The 22,725-nt window shown below is 34.0% G+C and overlaps 1 protein-coding gene across 1 annotated transcript in view; it reads left to right on the top strand.

Moving 5' to 3' along the window:
* Positions 1-22,725, top strand: part of CCDC39 (coiled-coil domain 39 molecular ruler complex subunit) — a 46,293-nt gene that overhangs the window by 10,645 nt on the left and 12,923 nt on the right. Inside the window, exons 4-13 of the mRNA XM_025913877.2 lie at positions 854-1,012; positions 1,768-1,860; positions 1,957-2,085; positions 5,708-5,899; positions 8,640-8,743; positions 9,081-9,213; positions 12,532-12,726; positions 13,669-13,833; positions 16,541-16,678; positions 18,961-19,169. Of these exons, the coding sequence (XP_025769662.1) occupies positions 854-1,012; positions 1,768-1,860; positions 1,957-2,085; positions 5,708-5,899; positions 8,640-8,743; positions 9,081-9,213; positions 12,532-12,726; positions 13,669-13,833; positions 16,541-16,678; positions 18,961-19,169 (1,517 nt within the window). The remainder of the gene's footprint in view (positions 1-853; positions 1,013-1,767; positions 1,861-1,956; positions 2,086-5,707; positions 5,900-8,639; positions 8,744-9,080; positions 9,214-12,531; positions 12,727-13,668; positions 13,834-16,540; positions 16,679-18,960; positions 19,170-22,725) is intronic.

The raw sequence follows: 22,725 nt of genomic DNA, 5'->3' as shown, positions 1-22,725 counted from the left end.
AGTATCATATGATACTAGGCATAATTTATTCATATATTTTTAAGGGCCACATTAAAAATTACTTTTAATATTTTCATTTTTAATTCAAAATTTTTACCTTTCATATTAATTTACCAGCCTATGACTCTAATATTAAGCTACTGTAAACTCTTTTTCTCTTTTCCTTCATTTTTAGTTACCTGATTTGGACGTTCTTTCCAAATTTGATTCTTCTCTTTACATAAGCATATATATATATATTTATACATATATATAAACACATATATATGTATATGTATGCATACATATTTTACTATATTAATTTGTACTTGTTTGCATATTGATTTGTTTTGTGGATCTAGATTTGTTAAATGAATACATTTACAGAAACATTTTTATCTCCTTAACAACTATATTTATTTCAATTAGAAGTACTTCTAAAATTTCCATACAACCTCTTAGTGGCAGCAATCTGATTGGAGCTGTAGGGGACTTGTCTCAGGCTTGAGTTAGCATATCAAGTACATTATTTTTATTCAGATTTGGTGGAGTGACTAATATTAGAGATTGCTCTGGGGGAGTTTCCCTAAAGCCTTTTTAAACAACCTATGGCTCAACTATGATTCTCATCTTTTATAATCTTCTCCCTTCTATTTTATAACTAAAGAATTAAATATAAATGTGATGGTTACATGATTAAATATGGTATGTTACACACACACACACACACACACACACACACACATATGTGGTGGTAAGAACAGGATTTCTTCTTTCCTTTTTAATATGTTCTATAGTATGTAATGTTTTATTTTAGTTTGTATAGTAAATAATATTTTGTAATCTCTCCCTAACCCTTTTCTTTGGAAATTAGACTAACATATTTAAAACTACTCAAAAATTGGATAGTTTGAAATGTCAGATGAACTGGGACCAGCAAGCCTTGGAAGCCTGGTTAGAAGAATCAGCTCATAAAGATAGTGATGCCCTCATTCTTCAGAAGTACGCACAACAAGATGATAATAAAATTAGGGTGAGAAATTATAAATTGTAATGTTAGGTTTTCTCTGAATCTGTAGTATGTGATCCTTTTTACCGAAATTAGATTTATAATTTTAAAGCAGTAGTTCTTAAACTTTTTTGAGTCAGAGACTCCTTTGACAATCTAATAAGCCAAGGATCCTCTCTTTAGAAAAATGACTGTACTCAAATAGTTACAAAATTTTACTGAGAGTTTTATAGATCCTCTGAAACCCTCTGACCATTTAGGAATCCACAGACTCAATTCTGATTGAGAAGAATTCTCAAAAGTATTTCAGAGAAGAAAGTTTTTTACTAAAATGTTGTATAAATATTTTAACTACTTTTATCTAAATAATGGTTTGAATTTAACATAGTGTTTGCTGATTTGAGACTATAGTGTTATTGATTACTTAATATATTATTATAACCATTACTTAAAATCTACTTGTAATTAAATCTGTTAATACTTTTGTATTATGAAACATGCTATTTTCTAATAGATATGATACAAAATGCATTATTTTAAATGACAAATTGTTAATGTTTTTTCTAACTAAAAAGTATTAAAAGTCTTTTTAGAAACAATTTAGTTTTCATTGCAACCCTTTGGAATTAAAAGGAAATGTATGAATTATTTCGTAGTTGTTTTAGATGGCAAATAAATGTGTATCTATAATATAATAATACTTAATGTAAGACATGCTAATAGGTTTTAAGTGAATCAAACAACAATTATGAATATTTTTACATGTAACTACATCATAGGCACTGACGTTGCAATTAGAAAGACTGACTTTGGAATGTCATCAGAAAAGAAAGGTACTTGACAACGAACTTACAGAGACTCTAAGTGCACAGGTTAGTTTAGTGAGTATTTTTATTTCTTAATTGTCAAAGGGATGTATGCAAAAGCACTTAAATTCACAAAAATGTTATTTGCTCTGTATTTGACAGTTAGAATTGGATAAAGCAGCACAAGATTTTCGTAAAATTCATAATGAAAGACAAGAACTCATTAAACAGTGGGAGAACACAATAGAACAGATGCAGAAGAGAGATCGAGACATTGATAACTGTGCCTTGGTAAAGTAGTTGTTTGGTCCTTGCAATGTTCAACTGTATTACTCTCTTTTGTATTTAACCCATTCATTTCAAATGTAACTCACATTGCTATTTGAAAGTCACTTTTGTAGCAGGGTTTAATAGTTTTGGTAAATGTTTTCCAAGCTTAACTCTTTCCATTTAGATATGTGATTTTATGAAGATTATTTACTTATGGTATAATGATGCTGAAGACTGGATCCTGCCATCTCTGAAATGTGGAACAAGAGAAAGTCAATAGATAATGTTGGTGCAGTAAAGCCAATGCTCTGCCTTACACATGGTTATCCACAGTGTTTTGAATTTAACGTATGTGCTATTTGGTAGTAATTACTGGTGTAGGGAAATGAGCTTCATGGATAGTCAAGAAACAAAAAGGGAGAGTCAGGAAAGAAACCTAAACTGTGATAAAGCTTTCACTTTTGAAAGTGAGGCACCCATAATAGGTTAGAAGCATGGAAGGGAAGGAATACACACTGATTAAACATAGACCTAGTGTTATCTTTTGCTATTTTCAGAGGTTAATTTAGAAGTTTTTTTGAAAATCATTAAGGAACAAAATAGGGGTGAGTAAAAATGGGAAGATTAGGGAAAGTTGGGAAGGAGAAGGAATTGAGGAGGAAAGAAAGCAGATGAGAAGATGTTTTAACTTCCATTCTAAATCTACATGGAAAGGCATTTGGCAAGCGGCTCAGGTCACTGGAAGTTTGGAATTCTCATATCTGTATGAGGTTTACTTGTTATATGTGACTTAAATGTAAACATTTTATTTTAAATGTCTGTAAGTGACCAACATTATCAACAAAGTGGCCTATGCCTTCTTTGGAGGGACAAGGGAGAACCAGTTTTGACTATGAGTTCCACTTAATTCTTAATGCTAATCTTGGTTTTAAGCATCAAGTCCTGACTGCTTCCTCTTTGTAAATCAAATGTGATAGATCCAAGACTGCAGATCTATGTGCAATAGAACTGCATTCTCTTACAACCCCACAGCTAAATTGACTCAGCCTGCTGATTTGGCAAAATACACAGCTGGTCTCTGGTCATATTCATATTGGTTCCTTATTGACATCTCCTGGTTGTCTGTATTGTAAGAGAATAGGGAGGATGCTAAGAAGTGGCTCCATAGGTAGGGGTTTGCTTCTGAGTGTTTAACAACTGGCTCCCCATTTGTAGCATTTCTGATTTCTGTGGTGAAACTACTTCCATACCAACGTGACTCTGCTCAACAGAGTTGAAAAGAGATGTGTCAGTCAGTTCTGGTGAGCCAGTGAAAGCCAGTTCATACCGCTAGAGGATTTAATCTCTTGTTCCTCTTCCTCCAAAACAGTTCCTGCCTTCTTAGTGTCTTCTTGGCAGGAGTCTGAGTCTATGAACCTATGAACCTGAAATTGGCTTTTTTTTTTTTAAGTTTACTTATTTATTTTGAGAGAGAAAGGGAGGGAGAAAGCGTGCTTGAGAGTAGGGGAGGGGCAGAGAGCGAGGGAGAGAGAGAATCCTAAGCAGGCTCAGGGCTGTCAGTGTGGAGGCTGACATGGGACTCCATCTCATGAACCATGAGATCGCTACCTGAGATGAAATGAAGAGTTGGATGCTTAACTGAGCCACCCAGACTCCCCTGAAATTGGCTTCTTAAAATAAACTTTTACATCATTTAGAAAAGGAAAAATATTTTTCTGTTATGCTTTTATTCCAGTGTAGAAATTTTGGGACATTACTGTACTTATCAGCATCACCTACATAAACTTAACTGTGAGTAGATAACACTGTTAAAAAATGTGAATGTTGAAGTAGGTGTTAGAATATCTGATTAAATGGTAGAAAAATCAATATAAGGCAGAAAATTCTCGAATGGTCATTTGACATATATGAACTTAGGAAGTTTTGACCCGTCTTTGGTTGAATAAACACAGCAGATCTATAGAACGCTACATTATATAATGTTAATTGTTATAGAAAACATATCGGAATACTAGACTAAATAAATTAAAGATTTTTTAAAAATGTAGTACATTTCAGATATATATCCACTTAATATGCTAATATGTACAATATTACCTGCCGCATTTCTAAAATTTATTGATTTCAGATACCCTCTGAAATTATATGATTTCACATACCCTCCCCCAACCTGATTTTCTGTGATTAGTTGTTTGGTGGGACCCCATTTGGGAAAACTTGAAAGAAATACATTTTAGAGTAAATTTTCCTTCTCCCTCCAATTCATTCAATATATTGCTGTCAACATCACTTGTAAAAACCATAGATGGCTTTTTTATTCCTCAGCTCTAAAATCTTCTTTGTTTCGCATTGCTTAAAAATTGAACCTCTTGGGGGATGCCTGGTGGCTCAGTTGGTCCAGCATCCAATTCTTGACTTCATCTCAGGTCATGATCCCAGGGTTGTGGGATTGAACCCTGCATTAGGCTCCGTGGTGAGCATGGAGCCTGCTTAAGACTCTCTCTCTCTCTCTCTCTCTCTCTCTCTCTCTCTCTCTCTCTCCACCACCGCCCCTGACTCCTCCCCCACTTGGGCTCTCTCTCTCGAAAAAAAACACAAAATTTTTTAAAAAATTGAAGCTTTTTAACATGGCAATTGGAAAATTGAATTTATTCACAGTTGGGTCCTAACCTCTACCTTTCCAGCCTCATTCCTTTCATCTGTACCTGCCCCTTCTTAATATATGCCCATTCTATGCCTGCCTTCCCACCCTACACCTTAACCACATTAGAGAATTTATGCATATCCATTTATTTTTTTAGGTCTGACTTAAAAGAAGCCTCTTAGGTAATGCCTTTTGATAATTCTTCTCAGGTAGACTTCATCATCTCTTTGTTCCCATGGTGCTTTGTTCACATCTCAGTTACTACTTTGTATATTCTGTTTATTTTGTATTCCTAAGACCAAAGGTCTTGAGTGAAGGTATTCTTATTGAAACCAATAACTAAAATGTTATTCTCAAAAGATGAAAAAAAAAAAAAAACTAGTCCTGTGAAATATGTGGAAAAACCATTGGAATCCAACTTTCTATGTAGAAATATTCAACAGTGTTATGTTTTTTTAGATGTCACCTTTTGTTGATAAAAGATTGATATTTTTCTCATCTCTTTAGCCAAGTACCAGATTAAAGAGAAAGAAATCCTTAAAAATATGAGCTTATAGATACTGATGTATAGCCTATTAATATTTTGTTTTTATTCATATAAAAATAGACCTTTTTTTTATACATTTTTAAATGTTTTATTTATTTTTGAGAGAGAGACAGAGTGCAAGTGGCAGGCGGGGGGGGGGGGGGGGGGGAGGGGGGCAGAGAGAGAGGGAGACATAGCATCTGAAGTGGGCTCCAGGCTCTGAGCTGTCAGCACAGAGACTAATGTGGGGCCTAGACCCATGAACTGGGAGACCATGACCTGAGGTGAAGTCAGATGCTTAACCAGCTGAGCCTCCCTGGGGCCTCTAAAAATAGACTCTTTAAAGAAAATATTGTCCTAAGAATTTTTGATAAAATACTGAATTTGGTTTAATAGAAAAATAATAACTCATTTCCTTTTTGTTTGTTTTGTTCATCATATTAAACATATATTTAACATATTTTTAATCTTAGGCATTAGCAAGGATAAAGCAGGAAATAAGAGAAAAAGAAAATTTGGTTAAAGAAAAGATCAAGTTTTTGGAAAGTGAGATTGGAAATAACACAGAGTATGAGAAAAGAATTTCTGTTGCTGATCGGAAAGTTTTAAAATGTAGAATGGAGTATCAGCGTCATGAAACTAATAGAAATCAGCTGAAGGATGAGGTATGTTAACTAATAAGACTGGTTTGTGTGTTTATGACAAATTACTATAAAACTAAGCTTAAAGGCTCTCCTTCGATTAAGGAACTGCCTTCTAGTTCTTTGTCTTATGTCCCTTCACGTTGTGGAACTTTTTGGGTATTCCAATGGCGCCCTGTTTGGTGAAGGCAACAGGAGGGCCAGTCATATCACATGTGGGATGAAGGGGTCCCCCTGGAGTTGTATAGCACACACCTTGCCTGTCACACGTGGTGTTTTGTAGGTGACTTGAGGCAAAATGCTCCTGAGGGGTCTAGACTGGAAACCATAATTATAACTTCCAAAGGGGCAGATGTGAAGGTGAATATTGTAGTGATGACCTGAAGTGGACATATAACATGTCCAGTGCTACATATGTATGGTGGTTTTAACTCAGAGTAGGTGGAGCTATTTGCTTAAGTTCAGCTTCTCACCTTGAGAAGGGATAATATTTCAGTCTGGTAGTGAGACAGTGTAGGGGTAAAATACCTTGAACAGAGAACAAAACTTTTCCTGCTTTGTTCATTTCTTCTTTCGCAGGCACACATGCCCAACTAGATGTTCCATAGGGAGTGTTAGCAACAAAGGAATTTTTATGAAATTTGTGTCTTGAAGTCACATTAGCTGAAGTTACTGCTGTTTAGTCAGGAAACTGGAATATTGTAGAGCATTTCATTCTATAAGTTGTTATACTTTTTATTTCTGATAAAGAAGGAAAGATGTTTTATTGTCCAAAAAAAGAATAATTACTTAAGATACTAAAATAGTAAAATAAGCAAATTTCTTGCCTAAATTAAATGTCATTGCTAATAGTTCATTCTTAAAAATTTTTAAATTGCAGAAAAGAATGCAGGGATTCATTCATTCATTTGTTCATAATTTGTTTATTGAGATACAATTCATATATAATAACTTACCCTTTTGAAGTATGTAATTTAGTGGTTTTTAATATTTCATAGGATGTGCAACCATTACCACTATCTAATTTTAGACTGTCTTTTTCTTTCAAAAAGAAACCTTTTGCCCACTAGCAATCACTCTGCTTCCCTCCACCTACCCAGCCCTGGAAACTAATAATCTACTTTCTGTCTCCATGGATTTGCCTATTTTGGACATTTCATATAAATGAAACCATATCATACAGAGCACTTTATGTCTGGACTCTTTTACTGAAATAATTTTTTCAAGGTTCATCCATGTTATATAGCATGCATTAGTACTTCAATCATTTTTTTCTCTCCAAGTTTTAAAATTTTGTTAAAGTACACATAACATACAGTTTACCATCTTTTTAAAAAAATATTTATTTGGGGGGGGGGGGAGACACAGAATCCAAAGCAGTCTCCAGGCTCTGAGCTGTCAGTACAAGCTGTGAGATCATGACCTGAGCCGAAGTCAGGTGCTTAACTGACTGAGCCACCCTGGCGCCCCTACAGTTTACCATCTTAATCATTTCCCAGCATGCAGTTCAGTGGTGTTAAATGCATTCCTAATGTCATCCAACCATCACCATCATCCATCTCCATAATTCTTTTCTTCTTGTAAAACTGAAACCCTGTACTTATTAAACAGTAACTCCCCATTCCCCCCTCTTCCCAGCTCCTAGCAACTACCATTTTGCTTTCTGTCTCTAGGAGACTACTCTAAGTTAACTTCACATGAATCAGACAGTATTTATCTTTTTGTGACGGCTTATTTCATTTATTTTACTTAGCATGGTGTCCTCAAGGTTCATCCATATTGTAGCATATGTCAAGGTTTTCTTACTTTTTAAGGCTGACTCCTATTCCATTGTATGTGTGGACCACATTTGGCTTACCCGTTTATCTGTCAGTGGACACTTGGGTTGCTGCCATGTTTTAGCTATTATGGATAATGCTGCTATGAACATGGGTGTGCAATTATCTCAGAATTTCTGGATGGCAATTATGGTAATTATGTTTCTGGTTTTTTAAGGGACCACCATAGTGTTTTCCATAGTGGCTGTACCATTTTACATTCCCACTAACAGTGCACGAAGGTTCTAATTTCTCCATATTCTCACCACCACTTGCTATTTTCTTTTTTTGGCGACAGTCATCCTCATGGAAGAGTGTGAGGTGGGATTTCATTGTATTTGACATGCATTTTCTTAGTGATAGATGATGTTGAACATCTTTTCATGAGCTTATTGGCCACTAGTATATCTTTTTTGGAGAAATGTCTATTAAAATCCTTTGCTCATTTTTGAATCAGTTTATTTTTGTTGTTGTTGATGAGTTTTAGAAATTTTCTATATATTCTAGATATTAATCCCTTAGCAGGTATATGATTTTGCAAGTATTTTCTCCACTCTGTGGACTGCATTTTAACTCTGTTGATACTGTCTTTTGGTGCACAGAAGCTTTTAATTTTGATGAAATCCAATTTGTCTATCTTTTGTTGCCTGTCATATACAATTAATCATTGCCAAATCCAATACTGTGAAGCTTTTGCTCTTTGTACCTGTCACACATCTATGTGGGACTCTGTAATTTGCCAGTATCATACAATAAGTCATTGAAAATGTAATATCAGATCAAAAAGAAAAACTGTTAATATGTATTACAGAAACATCGTTATTGTGTTTATGGGTATGATGTAGGTTAAAAATTAATATGTTCAGAACAGAACTTCTCAAAAAAGAAATTACCTTATAAGATGTAAAATAAATATATATCATTTCTGTCTGTTAACTAATAAATAGCTGGATTCTTTAAAAGCCACTGTGAATAGAAGTTCTAGTGATTTAGAAGCTCTGAGGAAAAATATTTCCAAAGTAAAGAAGGACATTCATGAAGAAACAGCAAGGTAAGAAAAAAGATATTTAAATATGTTTATAGTTTTTGACTACTTCTAGAAAAATTATTAAATATTTAAGTTTTTGTTAAATAACTGAAAAATTATAGCTACTAAATTATTAAACGTGAAAATAAATTTTCCTGGGTTTTTCATCATAAAGGCTTAGGAATAATATTTTTGTGGCTTATTAAATATGTATTTAATAAGTATATAGGGTTTACATAAAGGTAATAGAAAGGTTTATGGCAAAAGAAACCTTCAAGTTATATGAAGATAAACTATTCCTTGTTTGTTTGTATTAATTTTTAGACATGTTTTCTATTTTTTCTTCATAAACTCTCTCCAGGTTACACAAAATTAAAAATCATAATCAGATTGTAAAGAAAAAATTAAAGCAGATAACTGAGAAAACTATGTCTGTAGAAGAGAAAGCTACCAATTTGGAAGATATGCTAAGGGAGGAGGAAAAAAGTATAAAGGTAAGGTTTACTTTCAGTTTTTAAAGAGTCACAATACATTTAGCAATAGTGAATGACCCTTGCGATTATGGGATAGGAGGTCTTTTAAGAGGGTCTGCTTTCTGTTGTGATCCCATTTGTAATTTGTAATCAGAATTTTGAGTTGTTAGACCTCTTTTTATGTGTGGCTTTCTAAAGAGGTTTCTGACCTTCTCTTAAAGCTTCTAATTCTCCTTTAGCTTCACGTTAAGCATTAATATGGATGTCTTCTTTTGAAGGTTACAGGTAGCCCCTCTACCTTGGATCTCATCCCTTCCCAATGCCTAGTGTGTCCACGGCTCTGCTTGTCATTCATATGTATGTTCTTATATTGTAAACGTACCTGGAAAAATGCCTGTTTTACAATTGATTTCCACCTTTACAGTAGGCTGTCATTTTTTTGTTTTGTTTGTTTGTGATCATATTCCACCCCCCCCCCCCAGTGGTCTACGTTTATTGCCTGTATTTCTTTATCATTTAATGTCTCTGACAGTCTGGCACCATTTATTAGTAAATGGGCTCTTAAGTGCTTTACTTTACTAACTCTATTGAAATCTCTTTGACATCTTGGTAGCATTTAGGCCAATTTTGAGGAACTGGAAAAGGCTGGTTCACCATTTCCTCTTTGAAAACTTCAAAGTGACTTCTGTGACCTGACACAATTTGCACTACTTCCTGCTTTTTTGCCTTCTTTGAGGGGCAGCTGAAGATCATGGCAAAAATCCCCCATTTGCTACATATCCAGTATGGTTTCACTTATATTTAGATACAATCCAGCTTCTGCAGTATGCTGTTGTATATTTAAATTTCTGAATAACGAAGTCATGCATCAATATGGACTTGAGCAGTATTTGAGTCCAAATCACACAACATTATTTTTAAAAAGTTATGTTTTTTGTGTGTATGTGGTTTTTTTTTTTTTTTTTTCTCCTAAGAGAATGATTTTCAGTTGTCCATGAGATGGGACTATATTAGAACTTACTAGAAATCTGTAAAGACTGAAATTCATATGAAATAGGACTTTTGATGATGACATTAAAAAGGAATTACATTGGGGCGCCTGGGTGGCGCAGTCGGTTAAGCGTCCGACTTCAGCCGGGTCACGATCTCGCGGTCTGTGAGTTCGAGCCCTGCGTCGGGCTCTGGGCTGATGGCTCAGAGCCTGGAGCCTGTTTCCGATTCTGTGTCTCCCTCTCTCTCTGCCCCTCTCCCGTTCATGCTCTGTCTCTCTCTGTCCCAAAAATAAATAAACGTTGAAAAAAAAAAAAAAAAAAGGAATTACATTGTAGGGGCACCTGGGTGGGTCAGTCGGTTGAACGTCCGACTTGGGCTCAGGTCATGATCTCACCATTCGTGGGTTCCAGCCCCACGTCGGGCTCTCAGCTGACAGCTCGGAGCCTGGAGCCTGCTTCAGATTCTGTGTCTCCCTTTCTCTCTGCCCCTCCCCCATTCACGCTCTATCTCTGTCTCACAAAACTGAATAAAAGTTAAAAAAAAATTTTAAAAATGAGTGACATTGTTGAAATTAGCTACATTAGAAAACAACATAGGATTGGCAGTGTATGTGTGCTGCTTGTGCTGTAGCAGAGTTATATTCATAGTCTTGAGTTTTGTAGTTCTTTGGAAAAATCCTTTCTTTGGAGATGTACTATGTTATTAACCACCAAGCACTGACTTTAAAATGCCAGGCAATCTTTGGGAAGGAGTTAAAACTAATAAAAATTGTCTATTATATAAAAGTGAATTGTATAAGATTATATTAGATTATATTTCTTTGTGAAAATTTAATGTGCCAATCACAGATTTTTCTTTTTTTTCCATATTGAAGTTCATTTGTTGCCAAAGGGAAATATGCTTATCTGGCTGTAAGAGCACAGAGGGAAATTATTTCAACATTTTAAAATGATAACTTTCAGGGCACCTGGCTGGCCCAGTCAGTAGAGCATGCACTCTTGATCTCAGGGTTGTAACACCCCATGTTGGGTGTAGAGGTTACTTAAGAATAAAATCTTAAAAAAATAAAATGATAACTTTCAACAGATGTTGGCATGGGAGACCTATTTGAAGCCTTGAACACATGGTCATGAAGCCTTGAGGTCAAGACAAATCTGCCTCTTGAGAAATGAGCAGTGGGAATCAGGGACTGGTTTCTGTTTCCTAGAAGGCTGCACATGTGGGGAGGCCAACTGGAGGCAAGGTGTGAGTAAGGGGTAGTGCCAGTAGTGTGTTGGGCCAGCTCTTACCAGCTCACAAGAGTTGATAATTATATTTTCTGGAATTTTGCAAGTCAGCTGCTAAACATAGCTATTATTAAAAATTAAATTATATAGACTTATAATTAAATACATAATATTAAAAACAAAGTAATCAGTACTGAGCACTCATCACTTCCAAATTATTTTACTACATTTTACTATTATCTGTTTATACTCTTAAGTTTAAGGTTACTTCCATTTACAGTGTATGGTGTAACCTCTGTACAGGAGAAATGCTACATAATAATCTGCTACTGCATATCACATCCCAACTCTGCATTTAGTAGAATCGTGTCAGTAGCTTGAAATTGGCCAGATTGGGAATACTTATACAGTGAAAATCAGCTTTTTCCCCCTAATCTCCCATCTGCTGGAAAGCTGGTGGTGGTGGTTAAATATTTACCTGCTCACCACTGGATAGTGTCCAGAAGAAGGTGGGAGATTGAGTGATGTGATTTCTTCCCTGTAACACTCTCAAGACTTCAGCAACTTTTGTGAACTTACAGGCTGTGTTTCAGCAGTATATATTCTTTTCTTTCTTTCTTTTTTTAATGTTCATTTATTTTGAGAGAGTGTGAGTGGCGGAGGGGCAGAGAGTGAGGCACAGAGAGAATCACAAGCAGGTTCCATGCTGTCACCACAGAGCCCAACCTGGAGCTTGATCCTACAAACAATGGAATCATGACCTGAGCTGAAATCAAGAGTTGGATGCTTAACTGACTGAGCCACCCAGGCACCCCTATTTTATTTTCTAAGGAAACCAGTGAAATAGCCAAGTTCCAAGGTCAGAGTGACATGGGGTAGAATTAAAGATGATAGATCAAAGTGAATGATGTGGGGATAGAAAACTGCTATTCTATCTACTAGAATAGAGTAGACTACAAGAAATGTTGGAGATGTACTGAAATTGTGGGAAGGGCATTTTTATATTCTGAAGGGCTAAATGTTGGGGGGTTAATTTGTGACCTCCAAAATTATAATGTTCGTATAATAAAACCTTTCAAAGTATTATAATTTCATTGATCACTATTATTCTTATCATCAGGAAGTGCAAGTTCAATTGAACATAATGAAAGATGTGCTATTTAAGAAAGTTCAGGAATTACAGACTGAGACAATGAAAGAAAAAGCTGTCTTATCAGAAATTGAAGGAACTCGTTCCTCTCTAAAGCACCTCAACCATCAGTTACATAAACTGGATTTTGAAACCTTGAAGCAGCAAGAAATTATGTACAGTCAGGTAAATGATACTCTTATTAATATCTTCCATATTGATTTGTTATAGTTGTGGTGGTCAGGATACTGCAGTGTCCTGAAAAAAAACAAAGATTTTGAAAGCACTCTTGGAGGGATAGATGGATGCTGAAGATGGGGTTTCATGTTTGGTCAGTAGTAGGGTAAGGGAGCCTTAAAAACAATTTTTTTTCTTGATTTGAAATAAACTGGTAAGAGGATAGACAACTCTAGTGAGGGACAGCCATGCTTTAAAGGAACATAGGGCAACCGGGCCTGGACTGAAATAAAACAAGGAGTGAGATATATGAGACCTGGAAAAATTGAGTCTTAGCTGTGCAAACATAGACATCCCACCCCGACCCCTAGACTGATAGTTTAAAAGTATTTTAAAAGTTTTTCTTATTTGTTCTATTCATAGGTTCTGTCTCATGAAGCCTTAATATGACCCCTCTCTACATCTTAATTTCCCTGTCTAATGTATTCTTAGTTTCTCAAAATTAAAGGTGCTAAAATATTATTTAAGAAAATAATACTTCATTGGAAGTTCGTTAAATTTGAGCCATTTGTGGCTAACAATTCGTGACTCCTTTTGTGTATCCCTTAGAAAATGGACCCTCGAAAATCCATGTCCTTGTAAATCTAGTGTATTTACTGCAGTTCCATCCTAGTAGTAGGGGAAATACCTTCCTAGCTGACTTCTTATATTTTCAGAAGATTACTTCTATGTCACTATTATGTATCTTGGTTATTGAAGAATAGTTTGCTATTTCTCCGCTTAGAGTTAAGAAGGATTTTATATTATAAATTATTGAAGGATTAAAGTGACTTTAGTAAATGATGACACCTAAGACTAAACTTATAAGAAAGAGTTTATTGTGTTTTTACATTTGTAGAAATCGTTTTAACTTTGTTTGTCTTTACTATCTTTTTTTAAATTATGTAATAGGATTTTTACATTCAACAAGTGGAACGCCGAATGTCACGATTAAAAGGAGAAATTAATTCTGAAGAAAAACAAGCTCTTGAAGCAAAAATTGTTGAACTTAAAAAGACATTGGAAGAGAAAAAATCTACATTTGGCCTTTTGGAAACACAGATCAAAAAGCTTCATGTAACTTAGTCAAAATACTTTTGATGCTTTAAATATCCTAGTCATTAGTTACTCTGTTTTAAGTCAACATGTTCCTAAGACTTTACTTTGGATAGGATGATTGCCAAGTTACCTGCATATATAACAAACGTATGAACTAATGTTCATGTTTCTATACTGACTATGAGAGAGAATATAACATTACCATTGATTATGCATTTAATATATTCCAAGTATATTACATGTCTTTAGCATTTCATTTAATCTTTATCAGTGTCTTGTGAGGGACATATTATTATTTGTGTGACAGATTAAGTAAATTGTCCATGGTTATACAACTAGTATATGGAGAGCTAGGATGTGATCCCTGGTCCATCAAAATACTCTTAAATAGTACCATGATTTAAAACATTGATAAATTCCATTTTTGATTTTGTTTTTTCCAGATTACTTGATTGCCCTTTATCACTGAAATGACCCTTTATGGGTCATCTGTTGTTGTTATTCATATATTTACTTGGTAACAATATTTTGAATGACTATTTTGTTAATAAGGTAAAAATGTTCTTCACCTTTCAGTATTTTAATGTTTATGGTCATATAAAACCTGTATTAAGGGAACCTATGTAATGTAAAACCTATGTTAAAATTTAACTGGAAAGTAAGAGTGAAGGAGTGAGATCATGGATCTGAATGGGATGAGAACCCCAAAGAATTTGTCATTTACAATTTGAAATGCTTGTGTTGAGTGTCCTCTAGTGGTTATAAAAAGAATTGCTCTGAATTCCTTTAGGGCTACCAAGGTGAAAGTGAGCTCTTATTTTGTAAAACAAACAAACAAACAAACAAATAAATATTTATTTTAATATATTTTTTAGTTAATATATAGTATAGTAATGATTTCAGGAGTAGAACCCAGTGATTCATCACTTACGTATAACACCCAGTGCTCATCCCAACAAGTGTCCTCCTTAATGCCCATTACCCACTTAGCTCATCCCCCCACCCAACACCCCTCCAGCAACCCTCAGTTTGTTTCTCTGTATTTAAGAGTCTTATGGTTTGCCTCCCTCTCTGTTTTTATCTTATTTTTCCGTCCTTTCCTCTATTGTGCTCATCTGTTGTGTTTCTTAAATTCCACATATTAGTGAAATCATGTTATTTGTCCTTCTCTGATTGACTCATTTCACTTAGCATAATACATTCTACTTCCATCCGTATTGTTGCAAATGGCAAGATTTCATTCTTTTTGATCACTGAGTAATATTGCATTGTCTATATCTACCACATCTTCTTTATACATTCATCAGTTGATGGACATATGGACTCTTTCCCTAATTTGGCTATTGTTGATGGTGGAAATGAATTTTTAAAGATATTAAAGCTAGTTAGCCTTCTAATGAAGGTTTGCTCTTCTAAATAGTAGCATGACATTGTGAAGTCATTGTGCATTACTTCTCCCATCCCACTCCATCCACTCTTTTGCATAATAGAAACAAAGTCCTTCTGGTGGAAAATCACCTTCAGTTAAAAGTTTTTCATTCTAAAAGTTAATTTTATGAAATGACATGTTTATAAAAAAATTCTTACTGTCTTACTACAATCTTAGGCATTTAAAAAAAAATTTTTTTTGAGAGTGAGACAGAATGTGAGTGGGGGAGGGGCAGAGAGAGAGGGAGACACAGAATTTGAAGCTGGCTCCAGGCTCTGAGCTGTCAGCGCAGAGCCCAACATGGGGCACAAACTCACAAGCTGTGAGATCTTGACCTGAGCCAAAGTCAGAAGCTTAACTGACTGAGCCACCCAGATACCCCTACAATCTTCGGTTTTGATTTCTCAGAGAAATATAGGTAATGAGAAAGGCATAGGAAGGAGGGAGAGAGGAAGAGAAAGAAAAAGACAGAGGGAGAGAGAAATAGAACTACATCTTGAAACTAGAATGTTTTTGCTTTAGATGCCCAGACAGGACTGAGAGCACTAACCTTGTTCTGAGCTCTGGGTGAGTGGAGAGATGCAAACTGTTATAAAAACAGTAAGCTGGTATCTGGGAATGTGTGACACAGTTAAGCATCTACTGGAATTAGATCTTTTCTAACATTTTTCTCTCTAGCAAGATGTGATTATACATGTAATTAAATAATAGTAATAATACATGACATTTCTTTGCGTCAAACACTGTTGTATATACCCGTCGACAGTAACATCTTTAATCTTCACAGTAGCCTAGGGAAGTAGGTATTGTTACCATCTCTATTTTAGAGATGAGGAAACTGAGGAAGAGATTACCCACCAGGGTCAGATGACTAATGTGTAATTGAGGCCATCTGATTCTAGAGCTTGTGCTGTTAACAAGACCCTATGGTGTTTAGACTGTTAAGGTTTATACCTTTTGTGACTTGGGTTGAATCAAATAATGAACTTCCTCCTCATATTTCTACCCATAAATGGCAATCATTCAGTAATTCAGGTTGAACCATACATACTGTTTCCCAGAATTAGAACCTAAGCCAAATCAATAAAATCAATAGGTGATAAAATGAAAATGTTTCTGCGTGAATATATCCATGTATATTATATTGGAAACATTAGAATGTGAAGAGTGAGATTTAAAAACCCAATTATCATAAATATTCAATGGAGCATATAATTTAATGTAAGATATGCTTAATAGTATGTGCTTAATGCTATTTAAAATATGTATTTATGTACCTTTTCCCCCTTTTTACAGAACGATCTTTATTTTATCAAGAAGTCACATAGTAAAAATTGTGGTGAAAAACAGTCCCTCATGACCAAAATAAATGAACTAAACCTTTTCAATGACAGATCAGAGAAAGAATTTAATAAAGCCAAAGCTTTGAAACAGGTGCAGTAAAATCATATATGCATATATTAAAAACCACATGTTTTAATACTAATTATAGAAAAAATTTAAAATATATCAAATTATAAGGAAGTAAACTAAATAAGTCACTATAGTAGCTGTATACTAGAGAAAGTGTTAAAATTATATTATTTCCTTTCAGTCTTTTGAAGAAAATTGGCTTTATATATATTATAAAAAAATGGAAAATATATGATCTCTTTCCATGTATGTCTCCAAACATTAAATATTAAACATTAAGTATTCTTTAAAAATTATTTTTAAGGGCTTTCTACAGGTTATTGCTGAAGTTACCATAATTTAGTTAACTGTCTCCTGTTTTTTGGATACGCGTTTATTTCCAATGTTTGGTTATTCTGTTATAGTAATCTCAGGGGTGCCTGGCTGGCTCAGTTGGAGCATGTGACTCTTGATCTCAGGGTCATGAGTTTGAGTCCTACATTAGGTATGGAGCCTACTTAAAAAATTTTTAAAAAATAAAAAAAAACATAAATAGTATTATCATATACCACGGACATGTATCATTGTATAATTGTTCAATGAGTTCCTTAGGGAAAATTTCTAAGTGTATAATTATGGTCCAAAAAGAATGAATATTTTCAGTATCTTGAAACTATTTTCAAGCCTAATTGTTTTCTAGAGGATTCAGTTAATACGCCCACCAACAGGGTGTAAGCATTCTGTTGCATTCACCACCAGTAAGCCTGGATATTATAATTTATAAAACTGTTGCCAATTTGATGGGCAGACATGGTATCTAATGGTTTTAGTGTAAATTTTTTAAATTGGTGACACGTGAAAACATTTCATGATTAAACATAAAATTTAAAATATTTATGTTTAAATAAAAATATTTAAAACATTTTTTCTATTATGATATATTCCATAATCTTTCTTTTTTGGATCTCTAGTTTATTATCTTGGCCCATATTACCATTAGGAGATATATACATACATACACACACACACACACACACACACACACACATATACACACACACACTTTTTTTAATGTCTATTTTGAGAGAGAGAAATAGAGAAAGAGAGAGACAGCATGAGTGGGGGAGGGGCAGAGAGAGAGGGAAGCACAGAATCCAAAGCAGGCTCCAGGCTCTGAGCTGTCAGCACAGAGCTCAATGTGGGGCTTGAACTCGTGAACTGCAATATCATGACCTGAACCTAAGTCAGACACTCAACCAACTGAGCCACCCAGGTGTCCCAGGAGGTTTATGTTTTTAAGTAGCTTTGCAAAAGACCTTCATACGTAAAAATATTAACTCTGTCATAAATATTGTCAATATTTTTTCCATTTATGTTTAAATTTTTATTTAGGTTTTTGACATTAAAAACTTAAAAAAAATTTTTTTTTTAATTTATTTTTGAGAGAGGCAGATACAGGGCATGAGCAGAGGAGGAGCAGAGAGAGAGGGAGACACAGGTCTGAAGTAGACTCCAGGCTCTGAGCTGTCAGCACAGAACCTGACATGGGGCTTGAACTCACAAAGCACGAGATCATGACCTGAGCTGAAATTGGACACTTAACCAACTGAGCCACCCAGGCGCCCCCTTAAAAACTTTTCTTGACATCAAATATTTAAGTGTTTTTCCCTGCATAATTTTTATGCTTAGGAACTTCTTTATCATACTAAAAATCAAACAAATGTTTACTATTCCAGTAATTGCATTGGTTTCATCTCTTAAATTAAGTTTTTCGTGCTTCTGGAATTTACTTTTGGTACATTTGAGATGTATGGATCTAATCTTTTCTCCAACTGAAAAGCTATGTTTTGAAATAATAAAGTCTTACATTCAGGAGGGTTTGTTTCTATTCTGAAAATTGATCTATTTGTGTATTCTTGTATCAATCCCCTATCCATGACTGAATTGTTTAGAATAAAAATTTTTTACACATTATTTTGTGAGATTTAATTTAGAATATAAATGTGCTAATCCATAGGGCTTTACATATTTCCTAGATTGTAAATTTCATTTTTGGGAGTGACTTCTTTCTTTTTTCTTTTAGTAAAATTTAAATTTCAAATTGAAATATAATTAAAGACTTGAAATAACTATAACCCCTTTCTTAAAATAAAAAACGAAGAAAAACCATCACTCAGAGCAATCTAAATTTAATCCTACTTATCTTGGTCAGTGGTCAAATTAGAAAATGTTGTATTTTCAAGTTTGACATTTGTGGCAATAACAAAAAAATTTTGGTTTGGGTATAACATTAATTATTTCAATATCTGACAATTTTGTTGTAGGATTTGATGATAGAAGACAACCTTTTAAAACTTGAAGTTAAGCGTACTCGAGAAATGCTTCACAATAAGGCAGAAGAAGTACTTTCTCTGGAAAAAAGAAAACAACAATTACACAGAGCTATGGAAGAAAGAATTGAAGAAATTAAGGTTCATAAAACAATGCTTGCATCACAAATAAGATATGTTGATCAAGAACGGCAAAACATAAGGTAATAATTCTAGTTTTAAAATACTGCTAAAAGTTTTTGAAAATGTATGTCTTATGTTAGAAGAACTGACTGGATGTTTATCTTCTCCTTGTTTGAAAAGGCTTTTAATATATAGGGCATATTTTAGTCATAAATCTATGCTTTTTCCTCTCTATCTTTTTTAGAAAATTAATTAATTATTTAATATACATCCAAGGTAGATAGCATATCGTGCAACAATGATTTCAGGAGTAGATTCCTTAATTCCCCTTCCTCATTTATCTCATACCCCCTCCCACAACCCCACCAGCAATTTCCCCCATTGAGGATAATTTTTAAAAAATAAAAAAAACATAAATAGTATTAGCATATACCATACTCTCCCCCTATTTCTATCTTCTTTCCACCAGCAAAAACAGCTCCCTGCCCTCCACGGCTTCTTTTTCCCCAAGTTCAGCTCTCTGTGTAACATACCTGTCAAGTTCTGTGGTTCAAGTTTTGCATATTGTTTTGTTAATCCTCAAATAAGTTTTGTAGGTATGCAAGATGGTTTAATGTTGATCTGGCTGCATTTCAGGGATGAAAGATGCAAAATAAACTTCCATGCCCTTCCACCATCTTGGCCTCTCTTCTCTCTTTCCTTTGACTCACCCTTCATTCTTTAGATCATCCTTTTTACAATGAGATCAATAATTCTCTTGGAACTGATTTTTGTGTATGGTTTGTGTTAAGAGTTCAATAACATGTTTTCCTTTATGGATACCCAATAGCTGCATTTATTGAAACATTTTAGGGGGTTTTGCATATATTTTATAAAAAAAGATTTATTCCTAGCTACGTGCTATTTTTAAAAATGTTTCTGTCAATGTTATCTCCTTTTAAATTATTTCATTTTTGGTTTGTTGCTGGCATTGTAAGAAATACAGTTGATTTGTATATATTAAGAATCCAGCAACTTGCTTAAACTTTTATTAATTCTGATAGTTGATCTGTAGATTCTGATTTCTAGGTATTTCATTCACATCATTTGCAGTGACAGTTTTGTGTCTCCCTTTTCAGTCTTTTAACTTCTCTTTCTCTTGACTCACTGCCCTTGTTATCTAACCTTTAGGTCAGTGCTGACTAGCAGTGGTGACTACAGGTCCCCTTGTCTTGTCCTGATTTTGAAGGCAAAATGTTCATTGCTTTATCATTAAGTATGAATTGTAGAATTAAAAAAAATACTCTTTAGAAGATTATGGGAGCACCCATCTATTTTGATTCATTGCTAAGAGGTTATTTTGTTTCATCAAAAGTTGATGTTGACTTTTGTTATGTGCTTTTCCTGTATTCATTGATATGATGTAGCTCCTTTAGTCTGTTAATATAATTAAATATACTGATTGCTTTTTCAAAGTTCAAACAACATTACATTCCTGGAATAAACAAAACTTGTCTGCCACATACTACATTTTGTATATATCTAGATTTTGTTTGGTAACATTTGTACACAATTATTGCATCCATGGTTATAATTCTCCTTTCTCTATTGCCCTTGTCAAGTCATCAGATTATTAAGGTTATGCTGGCTTTCATAAAATAATTTTGTGTGTTTCTTATTTTTCTATAGTCTGGATAAGGCTGTGAAAGAGTAAAATTCTATCTTTCTTGAATTTTCAAAGATCTTACCAGTAAAGCCATTGGAGGCCTTTTTTAAAAAAGATTTTAAACTGTTGGTTCAATTTATTTATTGACCATAGGACAGTGCGTATTTTTTATTTATTCTTGAGTCAGTTTTAGTTAATTATATTTTTTCCTAAGAAAAATTTCCATTTCATCTAAATTTTCAGTTATTGCCATAAAACTGTTCGCTGTATCATTTTATTATTATTTAAAAAATTTTTAATATTTATTTTTGAGAGAGAGAGAGCATGAGTGGTGAAGGGGGCAGAGGGAGAGGGAGAGGGAGAATCTGAAGCAGGCTCCAGGCTCTGAGCTGTCAGCACAGAGTCCAACATGGGGCTCAAACTCACAAACTGTGAGACCATGACCTGAGCCAAAGTCAGACACTTCGCCACCCAGGCGCCCAGATTTTTATTATTTTTTAATAGCTATAGTGTTTGTAGCTTTTCATTCCTGGTAATGGTTATTTGTGACTTCTCTGTTTTAGGAGGGATCATCTTTCTTATAGTTAATGAATGTTATTACTGTTTGAAAAAGAAATGTTTCTTGATTTTTTTCTATTGTAAATTCATTTTCTATTTTATTAGTTGCTGCTGTCACATTTATGATTTTTTCCTTCTATCTTTGTGGGTTTATCTTGATGTTCTTTAACTTCATGAGAGTGATGGTTAGCTAATTATAATTTTCATCTTGAAGGCTAAAACAAGTTAGCTATTTCACGCAATTTTTTTCTTTAAGGGCCAAATAGTAAATATTCTAGGTTTTGTGGGCCATGTGGTCTCTGTTGCAACAACTCAACTCTGTCATTGTAGAGTGAAAGCAGCTATAGATACTAAGAAAATAAATGAGCATGGATGTGTTTCAATAAAATTTTTGGATGCTGAAGTTTGAATTTCCTAGAATTTTTACTTTTCATGAAGTATAATTTTCCTCTCATTTTTTTTTTTTTTTTTTTTTGGAATACATTTAAAAATGTAAAAGCCATTCTTTGCTCATGGGCAGGCAGGATGTTTTGCTGACCCTAGATTTTTATCACTGAGTAGTTCATTTTCCATTGCACACATCTACCCCAATTTATGTGTATATTTACCTATTGATGAACATTTGAATTATTTCTTGTTTGGCTATTACAGATTAGGCTTTATGAATATATGTTTTCTTGGTATGAATATATACTTCCTTTTCTCTTGAGTAAATACCTAGAAGTGGATCATATGATAGGTATTCTTTTTGTCTTCCCTGTCTTTCATTGGCTTTACTGAATTTTGTTTTTCCTTTGTTTCCTCTTTTATTATTTGGAATATATACATTCTAATTTTAATATTTTTGTTGGTTATTCTTAAATTCAAAAGAAACTTTAACCTTCCCATTTCTCTGTGAATATTGAAGATTAATTAGCCTCTGATTTTTTTCATTCATAAAAGAGATAAGACCTTAGCATCTTTTATTGCTATATTTCCTCTCTCCAACTTTCACATATTATTGAAATCACCAATTATAGTTTTAGGTTGTTATTTATTGTTTTTAATATTATGTCTCTATTTTTAAAGAACTCCTTTGTCATAACTTGTGTTAAACTGTACAGTTGCCAGCAAGAATTTCAATGTAGCTATATACTTTTTTTGATTTAATATTCTTTCATGTATCCTTTGTCATCCTATTTTCTGGATTCTCATTTCATTTCTCTGGAGTATGTTTTGAATTATTTTCCAGAATTTGATGTTTTCTGAAATTTTTGAGTCCTTGCATGTTTAAAACATATTTATTCTACTCATATTTAAATTACAGTTGAACTTTGAAAGCATTGTTTTGTATTCTTCTAGATGATAGTGTTGTTTATGAGAGAGAGGTCTGATTCAGACTAATTCATTTTATTTTGTATGGTGTCTGGTTTTTGTTTGCTTTCTGAAAAGGT

The sequence above is a fragment of the Puma concolor genome, chromosome C2 (genome assembly GCF_028749965.1).
Source record: "Puma concolor isolate L17-30 chromosome C2, mPumCon1.1.hap2, whole genome shotgun sequence".
NCBI classification, from domain to species: domain Eukaryota; kingdom Metazoa; phylum Chordata; class Mammalia; order Carnivora; family Felidae; genus Puma; species Puma concolor.
The sequence above is the reverse complement of the archived record's forward strand: the minus strand, read 5'-3'. Positions and strand labels throughout refer to the sequence as shown.